The 18,960-nt window shown below is 32.6% G+C and overlaps 1 protein-coding gene and 2 long non-coding RNA genes across 3 annotated transcripts; all 3 read right to left on the reverse strand.

The window, feature by feature from the left end:
• Positions 1–238: 238 nt before the first annotated feature.
• On the reverse strand, positions 239–2,453 carry LOC148763995 (uncharacterized). Its single transcript, XR_016024712.1, has 3 exons — positions 2,285–2,453; positions 1,552–1,635; positions 239–696 (listed from the first exon to the last, which is right to left on the reverse strand). It is a non-coding gene; the product is annotated as an uncharacterized LOC148763995 (long non-coding RNA).
• Positions 2,454–8,135: 5,682 nt separating this feature from the next.
• On the reverse strand, positions 8,136–10,290 carry LOC148763996 (uncharacterized). The gene is made up of 3 exons (XR_016024739.1): positions 9,923–10,290; positions 9,190–9,273; positions 8,136–8,334 (listed from the first exon to the last, which is right to left on the reverse strand). It is a non-coding gene; the product is annotated as an uncharacterized LOC148763996 (long non-coding RNA).
• Positions 10,291–16,866: 6,576 nt separating this feature from the next.
• LOC18608536 (proline-rich family protein) lies at positions 16,867–18,153 on the reverse strand. The gene has a single exon (XM_018114881.2). The coding sequence runs from the start codon at positions 17,628–17,630 to the stop codon at positions 17,136–17,138; it is 495 nt and encodes a 164-aa protein (XP_017970370.2). The 5' UTR covers positions 17,631–18,153; the 3' UTR covers positions 16,867–17,135.
• Positions 18,154–18,960: the final 807 nt, after the last annotated feature.

Here is an 18,960-nt window from a genome sequence, read left to right on the forward strand (position 1 = left end):
GGAGAAAGAACCTTAATTCATTGCTGTATAGATTTGAATTCTAAAGGCTTAGATTAAAAGCTTTGAGAATGTTTGGTATATGTCACGACCCGGAACTCCCTATCGGGCCCGTGACAACCGCCGCGAGGCCTCGACAGACATTCTTTACCCCGAATGTCGATTGAAACCTCGCAAGGCTTAGCATCAACTTTCGCATCTCCCCGGTGAGCAACAGTTATTAAATCTCGCATTTCAAAAAAATCATAAGTCATTTTTAAATAAGAACAATAAAATATTATTTTCTGGCTCACAGGGGTATTTTCGTAATTTTTCGTCAAAAATCTCAAAACTTGCTAAAAATGTAGTAGGTAAGCAGAAAATATATATTTAATGATTTAAAAACAATTAAGTATCTAAAACGTTCGTTTGAAAGCAAATTGTTGACAACTAGTACTATTCAAAAATAATAAATAAAATATTCTATTTTCTCATAAAATAAATTTTTATAGAAATATTCGTAAATAATTTTTCGCACATGAAAGTAAAGTAAAAATTATATGAATAGAAATACAGATAACCAAAATATAAGTTTTGATCTACAATGACACGTGGGCTCCAATTGACCAAGAGGATGTAAGACTGTGAACTCTTACTTTCTATAATGCAGTTCCGAGCTTAGTTCTCGTCTTACTCGACTATCTACAAACTGTCATGAGCCTGAAAAATGTATAGGAAGAAGGGGTGAGATTTTATAATCCCAGTGAGTAAACAGATACCATCTAAACTATCTAAAGTCGAGTAAATAGAGACAATTAAAATAAATCATCATACTGTAATTTCATTACCATTCAACTCATTTCAACCAAATAAAATCAATCCATAAAAATCGAGTAATCAACTTGGCTTATGAATTTCTTAAAACTTTGGCTCGTGCCAAAACTCATACTCGGTGATACCTTGCGCAGGGCATCTAACCGAGTCCGCCAAGGCTGTTAAAATTTTGTATACACTTAAAATATATTTTTGTTTGAGAAAAATACAGCCGTTCCTTGGCGTTGGCTGAGTTCCCCTTCACGTGGTGGTTTGGCGTGAAGTGAACCCTAAGCTATACCCCAGGAGATACCCTACGCGCCTCTCCGTTCGAGGTAATAATATAATGGAGTTTACCGTGCCCCTCTAATAGGCTGGTCCACGGAACCCCCTCTGCAGTAAATAATTAATATATAATCCACCAATCAATAAAATTCATTCTAGCATGTCATGGCAATTTATCACAACCTAGCCTCTCAAGGCTGAATACACAGTATACATAATTATAACACCAAAATCAGTTTAGCCATTCATGCTCATTTATTGTCATAAGCCATTCAATTCAGAACCATAAATTTGCAACACAAACTAGCAGTCTCCAATTACTCTATTTTCAAAACCAATATTCGATTTTTCAGAAAATTTATAAAATCACAATTTCCCTTAAAACATAACAATTTACCATTTAAACCCATTTTTCATAAAATCACATAGTTGTATAAAACTACTCTAGATAATTAAGACGATAATAAGTTTACTCACAATGTCTAGAATGCAGACTTTCGAAGCACTCTGTCTACTGGTCCTCGGATGCAATTTCCTTGCCTTTATTGGAGGACTCACCACCTTGACACAGTACAAAATCGAGAATTTCGCTAAGTTGGTACTAAATCAAAATTAAACTAATTTAGACTACCAATGCATGATATGGAATGCAAAAATGCACTGGTAACTATCTAAACCCGGTATTGGCCTAATTCGTCTTATCACCCGATTAAATTCCTAACGGGTTCGTTTAAACTCCAATTTAATTCTTTTCAATTTCTATACCTCAATTGCACCCAAATTAACTTAATGTCCCTCAGTGTGATGCAAATTATCAGTCCCAACAGCAAATTACGAAAATACCCCTAGTGGGTAAAAATTCGTATTTTTGCTCTGAAAATTCTCATTATTTTTCTAGGCTCATAATTCATTATTCCTTAACCAATTCTCCTAGAATAAAATCAAACTCATCCTCACTCACTACATGGTAAATTCAGCCATTAATGGTTGGAGGAGAAAATAAATTATTTTCTTGTTGTTTTGTTTCTAAATATGCTAAACTAACTAAAAACACTAACATAAATTAAAATCAAATAAATCCAACAACTTTCTCTCTCCTAACCCATTTTTTCAGAATTGAATTCATCATGAAAACATGTAATTTAATCATGAAAAATAAAGAGAAATGCTTGGGAATAAGAAAACTCAAGCTTAATAGAAAAAATCTCACCTTTTTCACTTAATTTCCTTGAAAATTCACACTTTTTCTTTGATTTTCTCTCTCTAGGGTTTTGTTTTCTCCTTTCTCTCTCTTGTTTCTTGCTTGGCCGAATTTTGAAGAAGAAGAATGGGTGGGCTGATTTTTTTTATGCCTTTTTATTGTTTAATGAAATAATATTATTTTATTCATATTTTAAATATTTTATTAATTCATTTTTTTTTCTAGCCATCCACTTGTCCTATTTTTTTCACCATGCATTCCCTTTGACTTATCCAAGTCTTAAGTGAAATTTCCAGATTTTTCCAAAGTTTTGGTGGAGCAAATTTTTCAAAATTACACTTTTGCCCCCGAACTTTTCAAAAATTACATTTTTACCCCAAAAATTGAAAATTTTCCATAATGCATAATTTTCACTCCTCATACTCATTTCACACTCCAAATAATTAAATTTGATCAAAATCCTTTCAAAAAATTAAATTTTCGATTTCGAATGGTAAAATTACCATTTTACCCTTTTGCTCCAAATTATACCGAAATTAAAATTTTTCACTTCTAAACCTCAAATCTTACTCCAATAAGTGAAATGGGGCCAAAAATCTTTTCTAAAAATTTCCATTTTGTCCCCAGATGGCAAATGACCATTTTGCCCCTAGATAGCGAAAATTCCAGTTTGACTCCAAATTGATCATCGAACTCCGAATCACCATATTAACCCATTCTGGGACTTTAAAATTCTTAATTTCATTGTAAATTCTCTATTTGATCTAGTTCGAGGCTTAAATCAACTTTATTGTACCTCTAGGTAAAATACCAACTTTTGTAAATTTTTCAAGACTCTCTTAGCATGTAAACATGCTATCCACCACATGTATGTCATCACAAATATTTCTGTAGAGTCGGGCTTGTCATCTTCTCCCCCACTTAGATCAACCATATGATCCTCCTTCTTGATTGACTTCGACATCCGGCTAAATATTAATATTTTAATATTATTTTATAAAAAAAATATTATTTTATTCTAAAAATTTTATCTTGTCTCCTTGGTACCAAAAATACCTTATTATGCCTCACTTGACTTCCAAATCGCCTTTTATCTCATAAATTCTCCTCCGATAAAATTATTATTATTTTATTATTATTTTCTCACTTGCGAAACATTTTATCCTAAACTACTCCTTTCGTCTTTTATCACTTCTAAACATTTTAATTGACCTCAATTTGCATTTGATCAACTTTATTTATCACCATATCAAAGTATGGGGTATTTCAATCTCCCCCACTTAAATAGAATTCGTCCTCGAATTCCCGTCGATGTTGCGTTATCAATCTCCTTCTATGATCCTACTCCTTGTTCCTTCTATAGGGACATTCAATTTATTTCCCTCGTTCACCTTCAGTTCAATTAAATGCTTTATTTAAAGCAATTATCATCCTTTGGAACCGGATCAGTAATACTTTTCACAACCATGATCTCTTATATCTAGACACTAAGCATGCCTTTATCTCCATTATTACATTTGAACCATAACTTCATCTCAATTATACCGATTTTGATCACATATCATACTTACTTATGTATACCTATTCATCGTTTTATTAATTTGCTCCATACCAATTTTCTCAACCTTGATTCATCCATCTTATACTGGTCCAAACCCTTCCTTTAATGGAGTTCCATTAAAAACTTAAACAATTTAAGGTTTACTTTCAAAGTCATTCATAACTTTAATCGTTCATTACATGTCTGTTAACACTTTAGCTCACTAACCTCTCTGGACACTATTTCAAAATCTCCCAATTACCGAGAACCATTCTTCACTTCAGTTAGTAAAATTATCAATTTCATATATACATATATACATGCATTTTCAAATGTCAACATCTCTCTTTACATATAGGAATCCATGTGTTCACATGCTTTGGACTACATTCCCCCTTTATTCATCTGTATCCCAATCCTAGTTTCAATATAATAATTCTTATAGTGCATGTCAACCTTCTTATTATACTTGTGTATAACTTCATATCATTCATATCATTTCCAACCATATGTTTGAGTTTCCTTATACTATATATCATTCATCACAATGTCATTTCCATTGAATTATAATCTATTATGCGTGTATGCTTTATAATCCTATTGATGCCTTAAAGATTTATCTCAACTTGATCATTGCATCTCATGCAATACCACAATTCCTAAGAGTCATCCTTTTTGTCCTTAATCATCTTTCATGCCTCTATATTACCTTGTATCTTTCTTGCATTACGATATTGATTTGTCACTTAAGACTCAAACCCATTTGAATCATGTATGCCTTAAGCATTTTCGAATTCCAATTTCCATAATATATTAGGAAAGTTTCATTATCTGACTTCATTTTCAAGGTCAACTTCTATCATCCTTTGTTCCACTCCTTCATATGAACATAACATCATTCTTCCTTAACTAATTTATAATTTGTACTTGAAATTGTAAAACTTTAAATTAGATTCTCCTCAAGTATTTTTCAATACTAATACTAATATCACTCTCAGCTTACAACTTCTTTTTATAATCACATAACTTAGTGCTTGCTTTAACGAGATCCAGAGCAAAACTTCTCTTGAGTATTTCCTTGGGAATATCTATCTTAAACTTATGTCTCACAGCATGTGATCCCTTAACTTGTGATTTTGCCATTAGGCTTCTCAGCAAGTTTTAAAAATTTTACGTTTCATACTTGTTGTGTATGATTAGAATCTCTTCTCAAAGATGTTTATGTATTCCTAAAACATTTACTCTTAAAGATATATAAATACATACTCATCCATTCAACTCCTAACTCATCTTCATAAGTTTCTAGGGTGCCACACAATTAGCCTCATGTTGTTACTAACCCTTGTCATTTTACTGTATCAAAACAGATATTACAAATTCTCATAATGATATTCTATATAAACTGATTTTCTATACCAGTCTCGTAATTCTTCCTTCACACTTTCATTATTTGGTATCTCATCTCAATATAGTCATTTCAAGAATCTTTCAATTTTTTTTTTCTTTTAATTATATGCCTATATACAAGGCAATAAAGAAGTTTTTCAATTCATTTGGGTAAACATTCTCCAGAATATTTAAGACTCCCAGATAACAAAACACAATGACCAACAACCAAAATTCAATTTGTAAGCTCATTATCGTGTCACTCCCATCTTACTCATGCATCATAAGCGTGAGGTATTCGGAGCATTACAGCGTTGAACAGTCAATGTTGAAGCACTGTAGTTAGTAGAAATTTTCTCATCAAAGCTATTTGTCTGCTTTCAAAGTCACCACATCAATCATTCTCAACCAGTGGTTTCCCTTCTAGATATATATCATGAGTTCCATAAGTATAGGTACCTTCTATTTTCTTGTCATACACACTAAGCCAAATTAATACTTTCATCTCATGTCATCTTTTGACTTTTATCAACATTCATAAAATTCCACCTCATAACATCCTTTCCATATAGTGTAATAAGTTCATGATACATATACCACTCCACACATAAGTTGCTCACTATCTACAACTTTCCTCAAATTTATTGTCATCCCTATCCAATTATCTTTTTTGTCTTATACTCCAATAATCTTATTGACTTTCGGTATAATTAACTACGAAAACAGCTCAGCTTCCTCCTTACTTTATTCTCACAATCCTTACTGAATCAAAATTTTATATTCCCCATATTCCATAATTTAACTTCATTAGGTTATATTTGTGCCCAACTATTACCTCATAGTGTCATAACATCACTGAATAATCCCCTTCATGCTTAAATTACAATCATTAACGTAATCACATTATCCGTTCCGAATGTCATTTATAACCTTATTGCTTCTTTCTATAACCTTCCTCAATAATTATATCACCAATTTATCTCTGTTATAGTAAAAGATTCCCATACATATCCAATTATTTAAACTACTATTTTACATTCCGTTCGAGTCATACAAAATAAAAGCCACTCCTAACTCTTTTACACAGGTAACTACTACATTTTCCCTTAAACGACACTTGCCTAAATTTATGACAATACAACTTCAACTAAAGTATTAAACATCTTTAGGTTTCGCATTGTCCTGATCCAGGCACATCAATGGATCCTCTTCCTCTTGAGATTTTCTCCTTTGTTCTTCAATCCAGGCTTGTTGTATTCTCCTACGTTCCTCATCACTTATCGGTGCAACATTTCTTCCACAACCAGGAGGAAAATATCGTACAACGTTCACCCCCCTACGGGGTTTACTTACCACTGTTACTTTCTCCTTATTCTTTTCTGGTTGTTCCCTTACATTTCTCCCACAGCCTGGTGGAAAGTGTCGGACTACTGTCACACTCTTCCTAGAACGAATACCTCTTTCGGCTATCCTTAATTTTCCCTTTCTTTAGCATATTCCTTAGATTCTCTCAAAAGGGAACCTCTTATGCTTACATTAATATTATTACTATCTGCACTTTTTGGACTACTCGGTTCGTGCTGCCATCGGCTCCTAGCAGTAGAATCTAGCGATCCCTCACTAATACTATGAGAGGCGTCAGGACTACCGTCTCTCCTAGATATGGTGTGTATGTCACTAGTGCACTTCAAAACCTATATGCAATCACATAGTAATTGCATAATAATTTATGCATCTCAAAAGTAAGTAGATTTCTATATGTAGATGCATACATTCTATTCAATCGAACCTAACTTAACTTAACTTAACTTATCTTAACTTAACTGGACTTGGGGCCACGCAGTGTCAGTGTAGATTTCTTAAAACAACCTTAAAATCAAAAACTTTAAAATCCAAAGCTTTAAAATCAAAATATCTGATCTTTAAACCATGCTCTGATACCAATAAAATTGTCACGACCCGGAACTCCCTATCGGGCCCGTGACAACCGCCGCGAGGCCTCGACAGACATTCTTTACCCCGAATGTCGATTGAAACCTCGCAAGGCTTAGCATCAACTTTCGCATCTCCCCGGTGAGCAACAGTTATTAAATCTCGCATTTCAAAAAAATCATAAGTCATTTTTAAATAAGAACAATAAAATATTATTTTCTGGCTCACAGGGGTATTTTCGTAATTTTTCGTCAAAAATCTCAAAACTTGCTAAAAATGTAGTAGGTAAGCAGAAAATATATATTTAATGATTTAAAAACAATTAAGTATCTAAAACGTTCGTTTGAAAGCAAATTGTTGACAACTAGTACTATTCAAAAATAATAAATAAAATATTCTATTTTCTCATAAAATAAATTTTTATAGAAATATTCGTAAATAATTTTTCGCACATGAAAGTAAAGTAAAAATTATATGAATAGAAATACAGATAACCAAAATATAAGTTTTGATCTACAATGACACGTGGGCTCCAATTGACCAAGAGGATGTAAGACTGTGAACTCTTACTTTCTATAATGCAGTTCCGAGCTTAGTTCTCCCCATCGAGCCCGTGACAACCGCCGCGAAGCCTCGACAAACATTCTTCACCCCGAATGTCGATCGAAACCTCGCAAGGCTCTCGTATCAGCTTTCGCACTTCCCCGGTGAGCAATAGTTATCAAATAATCAAAATACGAAGGATTACAAATCATTTCCAAATCATAACATAACATATTGTTTTTTTTTTGCTCACAAGGGCATTTTCGTCATTTTTATCGAAAACCTCGAAACTTGCTAAAAATGTAATAGGTAAGCCGAAAATATATATTTAATGATAAAAAAAAATTAAGTATCTAGAACGTTCATTTGAAGTGAAAATTTGACCATTTGAATATGATAAAAGTATTCAATAAAATAAACTATTTTCTTGTAAAATAATTTTCATAAAACTATCGGTACATAATTCTTATAGCGTAAAAGATAATTATATTCATATATACTATAAAGTAAATAACCAAAGCATAAAATTTCTTTTACAGTGACACGTGGGCCCATATCTATCCAAAATGCATCGGAAGCTGGAAACCTACAGCTTTTACCGATTCGAGTCCAAATGAAGGTCCTTGTTCAAGTCAGCTAACTACGAAATTCCCTGAGCCTGAAAAATGTATAGGAAGAAGGGGTGAGATTTTATAATCCCAGTGAGTAAACAGATACCATCTAAACTATCTAAAGTCGAGTAAATAGAGACAATTAAAATAAATCATCATACTGTAATTTCATTACCATTCAACTCATTTCAACCAAATAAAATCAATCCATAAAAATCGAGTAATCAACTTGGCTTATGAATTTCTTAAAACTTTGGCTCGTGCCAAAACTCATACTCGGTGATACCTTGCGCAGGGCATCTAACCGAGTCCGCCAAGGCTGTTAAAATTTTGTATACACTTAAAATATATTTTTGTTTGAGAAAAATACAGCCGTTCCTTGGCGTTGGCTGAGTTCCCCTTCACGTGGTGGTTTGGCGTGAAGTGAACCCTAAGCTATACCCCAGGAGATACCCTACGCGCCTCTCCGTTCGAGGTAATAATATAATGGAGTTTACCGTGCCCCTCTAATAGGCTGGTCCACGGAACCCCCTCTGCAGTAAATAATTAATATATAATCCACCAATCAATAAAATTCATTCTAGCATGTCATGGCAATTTATCACAACCTAGCCTCTCAAGGCTGAATACACAGTATACATAATTATAACACCAAAATCAGTTTAGCCATTCATGCTCATTTATTGTCATAAGCCATTCAATTCAGAACCATAAATTTGCAACACAAACTAGCAGTCTCCAATTACTCTATTTTCAAAACCAATATTCGATTTTTCAGAAAATTTATAAAATCACAATTTCCCTTAAAACATAACAATTTACCATTTAAACCCATTTTTCATAAAATCACATAGTTGTATAAAACTACTCTAGATAATTAAGACGATAATAAGTTTACTCACAATGTCTAGAATGCAGACTTTCGAAGCACTCTGTCTACTGGTCCTCGGATGCAATTTCCTTGCCTTTATTGGAGGACTCACCACCTTGACACAGTACAAAATCGAGAATTTCGCTAAGTTGGTACTAAATCAAAATTAAACTAATTTAGACTACCAATGCATGATATGGAATGCAAAAATGCACTGGTAACTATCTAAACCCGGTATTGGCCTAATTCGTCTTATCACCCGATTAAATTCCTAACGGGTTCGTTTAAACTCCAATTTAATTCTTTTCAATTTCTATACCTCAATTGCACCCAAATTAACTTAATGTCCCTCAGTGTGATGCAAATTATCAGTCCCAACAGCAAATTACGAAAATACCCCTAGTGGGTAAAAATTCGTATTTTTGCTCTGAAAATTCTCATTATTTTTCTAGGCTCATAATTCATTATTCCTTAACCAATTCTCCTAGAATAAAATCAAACTCATCCTCACTCACTACATGGTAAATTCAGCCATTAATGGTTGGAGGAGAAAATAAATTATTTTCTTGTTGTTTTGTTTCTAAATATGCTAAACTAACTAAAAACACTAACATAAATTAAAATCAAATAAATCCAACAACTTTCTCTCTCCTAACCCATTTTTTCAGAATTGAATTCATCATGAAAACATGTAATTTAATCATGAAAAATAAAGAGAAATGCTTGGGAATAAGAAAACTCAAGCTTAATAGAAAAAATCTCACCTTTTTCACTTAATTTCCTTGAAAATTCACACTTTTTCTTTGATTTTCTCTCTCTAGGGTTTTGTTTTCTCCTTTCTCTCTCTTGTTTCTTGCTTGGCCGAATTTTGAAGAAGAAGAATGGGTGGGCTGATTTTTTTTATGCCTTTTTATTGTTTAATGAAATAATATTATTTTATTCATATTTTAAATATTTTATTAATTCATTTTTTTTTCTAGCCATCCACTTGTCCTATTTTTTTCACCATGCATTCCCTTTGACTTATCCAAGTCTTAAGTGAAATTTCCAGATTTTTCCAAAGTTTTGGTGGAGCAAATTTTTCAAAATTACACTTTTGCCCCCGAACTTTTCAAAAATTACATTTTTACCCCAAAAATTGAAAATTTTCCATAATGCATAATTTTCACTCCTCATACTCATTTCACACTCCAAATAATTAAATTTGATCAAAATCCTTTCAAAAAATTAAATTTTCGATTTCGAATGGTAAAATTACCATTTTACCCTTTTGCTCCAAATTATACCGAAATTAAAATTTTTCACTTCTAAACCTCAAATCTTACTCCAATAAGTGAAATGGGGCCAAAAATCTTTTCTAAAAATTTCCATTTTGTCCCCAGATGGCAAATGACCATTTTGCCCCTAGATAGCGAAAATTCCAGTTTGACTCCAAATTGATCATCGAACTCCGAATCACCATATTAACCCATTCTGGGACTTTAAAATTCTTAATTTCATTGTAAATTCTCTATTTGATCTAGTTCGAGGCTTAAATCAACTTTATTGTACCTCTAGGTAAAATACCAACTTTTGTAAATTTTTCAAGACTCTCTTAGCATGTAAACATGCTATCCACCACATGTATGTCATCACAAATATTTCTGTAGAGTCGGGCTTGTCATCTTCTCCCCCACTTAGATCAACCATATGATCCTCCTTCTTGATTGACTTCGACATCCGGCTAAATATTAATATTTTAATATTATTTTATAAAAAAAATATTATTTTATTCCAAAAATTTTATCTTGTCTCCTTGGTACCAAAAATACCTTATTATGCCTCACTTGACTTCCAAATCGCCTTTTATCTCATAAATTCTCCTCCGATAAAATTATTATTATTTTATTATTATTTTCTCACTTGCGAAACATTTTATCCTAAACTACTCCTTTCGTCTTTTATCACTTCTAAACATTTTAATTGACCTCAATTTGCATTTGATCAACTTTATTTATCACCATATCAAAGTATGGGGTATTTCAGTATAATTCCGACAACGCATAGTAAAATTATTGACAGACACGTGTTCAGGTGATTGCATGGTCATTTTTTTGACGAGTCGATCTGGTCAAGTCCCCTTTGTTACTTTATGTTTAGTATTATCCTATCTTACATCCTCTCTGTTACCCAAGGGGAAATCTTTTGTTTTGAATTATAAATTATATATAAAAAAATTAGATATATATTAAAGAAAAAAATAAACTAACAATATTGTAATTATATCGTAATTTATCAATATTGTAATTTAACTGATTTAACCTATAATTGCAATAATTATGTTAATGGAACTGGCATTTGATACGTATTTCACAAGAAGATTAAGAGAGACAAACTCAAACAATTTTTGCACCTTGCAACCCGTCCCAAGAATCTTCCTCGTTTGCAAATTTTGTACTTGACAATTAGAAGAAGAAAGATAACAATGAGTTCTAAATATCATATTGTCCCATAGAAATAAGATTTAATGTTAAAGTACGAATATGATAGGTATCAAGAAGATTAAGATGTGAGTTTGAAACATTTTCTATGTGAGCGAGATTCATTTTTGTATCATTAGCAAAATGGGTAGGAGGAAGAGAGAAAGTGGATATTGCAACGCATAAGATAAAAAGATTAAGAGCTATATGATTATAATAAGCAGAGTCAAATGAGTCAAGATGAATTACATTACTGGGAAGAAGAATATGAAGAGATAACTTGTTTTAGCAAAAAGCTTCAATGTGAGAGAGTAGGATTTCCTTTAGATGCAGTTATGACAATGGATGAAGATTCAAATTTTGAGAGATCTCTCTTAGGTTTAGAGGTTCCACCCTTAGGTTTTAGCGGACGCATAGGACCATTTTCAATAATATGTCCAATCTTATGAGAATACTTATATTAATCGTTAGGTAATTGCTAAAAATTGTGACCTAATTTTTAGCAATAATTCTTACAAAACTTAGCTTCAGACTTGCGGTTTGATGACTTGGAATGAGTAGCAACAAGAGCAACATCAATATGTACAAACTTATCCAGGTCAAGGCATGTCTCCTCAAAAATAAATTCTTGAGTAAAAATATCTAGTGTTGGAAGTGGATTTTCATGCCGCAATGAAGCCTTGACAACTTCATATTTTTGAGAAAGAGCCGTAAAACCTATGTAAGAAAAACATAATCTTCACTAATATTAGCTTGAGTCGGTTGATTCCAAATAAGTTGAACTTGGGTAAAAAAATCATATACGAACGAGATAGATTCATGTTTGAGTTTGTATAGAGTAATCTACGACTGATAATAGTGAGTCAATCCAGAAGTTTTATACTTGGATGTAAGAAAATTTCAAATCTCTTTTGTTGTCTTAAAATCAAAAAATTAAATATAAATATTAGGAAAAAATGTGTTATGAAACCAAGTAATGTTATGATGATTTTTGCTATCCCAATCTCAAAGGCATTATGTAAACTAGGTAACAGTCTTATTAGCAGGTTGAACAATGTTCCTGATAATAATGTACCAAAATTTACGTTTAATCAGAAAACTACTCATATCATGGAGTCACATATTGTAATTATTTCCTATCAAAGTGATTTCAATTGACTAGAAACTTCATATTTCTCCATGTTATGGTAAAAATTAGTAAAGGTCAAATTCGAATTCATGAAGTCAAAATTAGCAAAAATGAAAAAAGTTAAAATGTTGGCCTGGTAGATGATATGTTAGTTGACTGGTAAATGATTGGCAAAGTGACATGGCAAGTGGTGTGATAGAGATACTATAGTGTGCTGACATGGCAAGATGTCATGTACTTGTCTAATTGTACAGTAGATGATGTGGACAATAGAAAACAAAGACAGCAAGTGCCAACGCGTAGGGCACGTGAGATAGGGGCAACAAATTTGTCCGACGTGTGGGGGTGCACGAGAGATCTAATGAAACTTTGGTAACCGATGGTTGACAGATCGAAAGGAGATAGGTGGAAGGTGGCGACGATGGCATGATTCGGTGACCGAAAGTGACATGGACTCAACACAACTCGAAAACGGTGTAAGAGCACGAACGATAGTTTTCGACGGTTTCATGCGATGAGATTACAGTTGATTATTCTTTCAATAATGGGTCACGATGGTGTAGTGGCTGTGATGCTAGTTGATAGTGGTTTCGAGACAAGGTTTCAAAGAAAGACAAAATAGATAAGATGGCTTTGAACATGGTACTAAGAAAAAAGAAATCTTATTTTAAATTGTGAATTTTACAATTATATATATATATATTTAGAAGGGATTTTCAAGAATTTAATAAAACGTTTGGTATGAAAAATAGCTAAACCGTTCCCTCTTTATTCCTTTTTATTTTTATTCTTTAGTTAGGTTGGTTTTTGAGGTGGGAAATAGCCATTCTAAGTAATAACTATCCTCCAAAATCTTGGTTTAGTTCCCCACCTCTCCCATGTTAATGGCTATTTCATGACTATGAAAAAAAGTCAAAAATTTATTGGATAAAAATATCCCTATTTATTGAAAATAATTACAACTTACAAATAGAAAATAAAAAAATAAAAAGAAATTAAAATTAAAAAATATATTAATAATTTAATAATAAATTATTAATGTTTAAATTTTTAATGAAAATAGAAATTAAAAGATTAAAAATGAAAATACAAATAGAGACAAGATAAAAAGAAATTGGAATAAAAAATCATATTAATAATTTAATAATAATTTATTAATTTTAAAATTTTAATAAAAATAAAATTAAAAGATTAAAAAAGGAAAAATATTATTAAATTATAATAATGAATAATTTTGTCTAATTTACTAAATTATAATAAATGGTAATTTTGTTATTTTATTATTTATTTCTTAATTGTTCTAAAATTATTTTTGTCAACCAACTATTAAAATAAGTTATAATAACAATGCCTACTCTATTCTATTTCATGAATTAAATAATATAATAATTATTTTATTATATATTTTTTCTTATTTTATTCTTACATAATAACTATTTTATTATATTCTATTCAATTTCGTGAACCAAACGTGCCATAAGAGTGAATTAAAGTAACAATGTGGTAATCACAATATAATAATATTGTAATCATATCAAATTTCACTAATTAAGCTTATAATTTGTACAATTACGATAATTGTGTCAACATTATTCCTTTATATATATACTATTTAATTAATTATCATTGACTTGTTCATATTTTTGAATTGGAAGTTACAAATCAAGTTATGTAATTTATACATATAAGCTTATGAATGACAATGATAAATAGTACATAATATGTGTCGAAAAGTCTAACGACCCATTTCCTAATGATCAGAGGCGGAGCGTCCACCTCCTCCCTCCAAATTTTTAAAATTTTTTATATATTATATATATTTAATAATTTTTTAAAATAATTTTTTATTAAATAATTAATATAAATAATAAAATGACCCTACACATGAGGTTTCATCCCTCTAAAAATTTTAAAATTTTTTATTTACTATATATTACTCCAACCGTTTGATAAAATTAGAGTCAACCAATATATTATTAGTTATCATATAAATTCTAACTCAATATGCTGAACCCATCAAATTAAAAAAAAAATGAGTCTACTAACCTAAACTCACTAAATGTTAATATAAATTTAAACTTATCATAACATATTATATCTTAAAAATTTAACCTAATAGTTTATCATATCATATTATATATCAACAATTCAATCTAATAGTTTAATATGTTAATTAGCAATTCAATAAACACATAGAAAATAAGAGAAGAGCTTTTTCAAAAAGTTATACATTTTGTATAAAATATACAAAGTAAAAAAGTAATTCATTTGAGTTTAAAAAATTGTTTTCTCTTTCACTTTTGCGTATAAAGAATGAGAGAAACTCTTTTATAATTTTATTTAGTTATATATATATATATATATATACACCCACACACACAACATCGTCATTATTGTTAATATATATATTTTTTATATATTCAATATCTTATGAATTTTATTTAATATTTTACATGATTAAGAATTGAATTATATATAAATTTTTTTTTAACTATCTTTTTTTACTTTACTCCCTCTTTAAAAATTTCTAACTCCGACTTCTGCTAATGAACGAGGTGAGGGGTGAGCGAAGTAAGTTCTGGACTTGAATGTGCCGTGCGTTACCCAATGGGGCGGAAACCACCATGCCAAAAATATGAGCATGTGATAGAAACAGAAATGACTTTCTGATGAGATCTCAACCAACTTGCAAGTCTGAGATCGACGTTCGCCAGAGAACTGGTAGCAATTCATTCCTGCTTTCCACAAAATGTGTTAATAAAACACGTAAGCAAGCGAAAGAAGACGTCAACCATTTAAGCTTCCAAACATGTCCCAAAAGGAAAATAACAAAAAAAAAAAAAAAAAACAAAAAAACCAAAGATCCAAAGAGGAATGTATGGGTCCCGTAAACAGCCAACCATAAGTCAATATAAGTTCTCATGGAGTTTAAAGTAGGTCATGAATTCTGCCTATCTCATTATCATTAAAATTTTGGTATGATACGTGCCATGCTGCACGCAGAAAAGTATTCATAATAAATAAATTAAAAAGCATATTCCATCATCCTTAACAAATCTTTTATATTACTGCCGCCTAAATTAAGCAATTTAAAGCTGTTTTCAACTGTTAATACAATGTCAAGCAGATCTAAAATTATTAGTCTACACTAAAGTTTGAGTAAAAGTCCGAATACAAAGAGCCAACCACAAATTTTCCTTTACTCACAATACCAACATATTTCCCAAGCAAAGTTTTATATGTGCCTGAGCTCAAGTTTCTCAATTCCACTCCAAATATACACTACAATCAAGTGTAAAATAAAACCCCATGTTTTTCTCAAGGAAATTATACATTAATTTTCCTAAAAGAGATTGATGAAATGCCTTGGCAACTCCATTTGCATTTTGGCTATTTTCCATTTTATTTTTACGGTTTCTTTTTGTTGTTGGCAGAGTCGACTTGTCCAGTCCAGCCTCGCAGATTCCTACGGCGGTGACCAGAAGACCAGACCATGAAAAACCACGCACACGGTTCCCTTCCGTTACGGGAGTTCTTTCCTTGCCCAAATCAAGACAACTCTTTTCATCGGATTCTTAACCACTCAGAAGTGAACTTTAATTTATTCATTTTGTTTACTTAAAATGGCCGCATGAGCCCTGAAAACACAAGCAACCAATCTCTGCACCAACTGTAGTTCCGCTAGGTTGTTAAGCGCAATGCTAATGACATTCCTTTTCTTTTACATTTTAGTGAAAATTTCATTAACTTTTTGGAACAAAAACTAAGATCTAACGGTGAGTAATTAAACTATAAATTCTCTCAACTAACAAGCACATAATTATGCAACAGGACAAAGCAGTGAGCACCAACCACCCAACTCAAAACTGTTGGAATCCGACATAACTCGAATGTTAGAAGCGCGTTTGGATATCCAAAGTTAATCTACAACAATGGATCCAACGTCCTTGTTAGCTAAATAGATCCAACTAGGATTAGAATTTTTTTTTCTTTGGTGGGCAGCGGGGGTGAAATTAGGATTAGACATCGGAGTCAAAGGAGTAGACACAATTTTTTGACAATTTAGCAGACAATGCAGAATTCCATTCTTTTGAGAGAGGTTTGTGTAAGTAAATTCCAAAAAAAAAAAAAGAAAAAAGTCTCGATATCGGTAACAAAGCCAATAATCCACCACTACAGACCATAGAAAAAAATGTACTGCAAACCACAATTCACCATCCATCAAAATGCAATACAAATCTCATTATCTCACAGCTGTACAGCTATCCAAAAAAGAATTATTTAAGTCAAGAAAATGGGAAATCGAAACAAAAATAACATCATATAGTTTTTTTTTCCAAAAGAAAGAGAAAAGAACAATGGCTGACGGAAACTCACTACCCAGCTAATCTAGGAATGCACAGGGCCTGGAGCCACCAGCACCGGACTCGGCTGATTGTAGGGTGGCACCGCCAACACTGCACTTGAAACAGGCGGTGGAGGAGTAGGAGGAGGAAATTGTGGTGGAGGATTTGGGTTAGTATTAGGAGGCGGGGGTGTAGTAGTAGTAGGGGTGCCAATTGGTGGGCTGGGTGGCGGATTAGGAGTAGGAACTGAGCTTGGTGGTGGGTTAGGGCTAGGGTTGAATGTAGGTGACGGGGGCTGGTTAGACCCAGTGGTAGGAGGAGGGGGGTTGGAAGAGGAAGAGACTGGTCCTGGTGGTGTATTAGGGCTGGATATAGGGTCAGGGAAGACATTAGTGGGAGAAGGGCAAGAGTCACCGGAGCATTTGTGCGACTTTTGGAGGCCGTGACGAAACAGTCCGAATCCCAAGACAAGACCCAAAACCACCAACACTGTCACTACGAAGATGAAGATCTTTGTTGCTTTCCCCACATAACACATCTTTATTTTTCTTTTAAAGGCCCTTCGTACTGAAAGAAAAACAAACAAGACTGACCTTCAAAAACCTGCAAATCTGAAACGGGGTCTGTCTCTGTTTTTGTTTTTGTTTTGTTTTGGCTTAGTGAAGATAGGATTTTGGTTTGGTTCTTTTTCGTCTTTTTTTCATGGTGAGTTTATTAAAAAGGGAGGTGCATTTGGGGAGAGAGAGAGGGGGGGTGGGATTTCTGTTTTGGAGGGTCTTGGGGAATTTAAGGGGAAAGGGTTAGTGAGTGCACGTGAAGGCCAATTAAAGAGAGAAAAATGGGCTTGTAATGGTTCCAAATGCTGCTCACTCTTTAGCTGTTTCCTCAACCAACTCTAGCTGTAGTTTTGCTTGAGAGTTGAGAGTCTGAATCCTGGTTTAGAATATCGAATGTGCCCCTAATATTAGATGGCATTACGGAGTTAATCCGATAAAATGAAGGATTACAGTGAACCGTTGAAGGAGTATATATTCGGAGTCGAGCCTGACAGGCATGTCTGCCATGTCACTCATCTGGATGCAGCAGGTTGCAGAGGGATTGTAGTCATGGGGCCACCCTTTCACAAACTTCCCCTTATTTACATAAATGGCTCCTCTCCTCCTTTTCGCATTTACTTGTTCTACCCATGTACCAGTACATTATTATTGTTATTATCTATAATTCCATAAATTTATCTTAAAGAGTATTTATTTTTGTACCATCAACTTGGCAAATCCCATGGTTGTCATGTGTTTTTTATGGTGTAAAATGGTATTTGTCAATGTCAAATTGTTTATATGAATGGTCATTGGCATAAATTTTGATTGCATAATAGCACTTTATTGCAAATTTCTTTTTCTTTTCCCTTTTTTTTTTCAAAATATGGATGTCAAAAATGATAATGAAAGTGTAATTTGAAGAAGTTAGTTATTTCATGATGTGTTTTTTGTTTTGCTGGCCAAAAGTTCTTCATGATGTTTGGCCATCAGCATCATTGAGAAAAATAAAAAGCAAAAACATAAGGAAGGGGTAGATATTATAAATAAAAGCTGTACTTAAATGTGGGACTAGAAATGATAGCAAAATGTTGAGAATATAATTTTAAAATTTATTGAAGAATTGTCAATGGCTGATTTGTACTCAAACCGGCTGGTTGGGCTTTTGCATTTTAGCTTGGTTCATTCAAGTTGGGCCTGCTCTAACTGGACACTTTAGTTGGGACTTATTCAACTTCAAGGCCTGATAAAACGTCGGTTTGCGTTTTACAAGGACGCATGTTCTTCTCTTCCCAAGTAGAGGAGCCCGTTAAAGCTCCAAAAACATGGCGA

Source organism: Theobroma cacao, chromosome 2 (genome assembly GCF_053813885.1).
Source record: "Theobroma cacao isolate CCN51 chromosome 2, ASM5381388v1, whole genome shotgun sequence".
Lineage (NCBI taxonomy): Eukaryota > Viridiplantae > Streptophyta > Magnoliopsida > Malvales > Malvaceae > Theobroma > Theobroma cacao.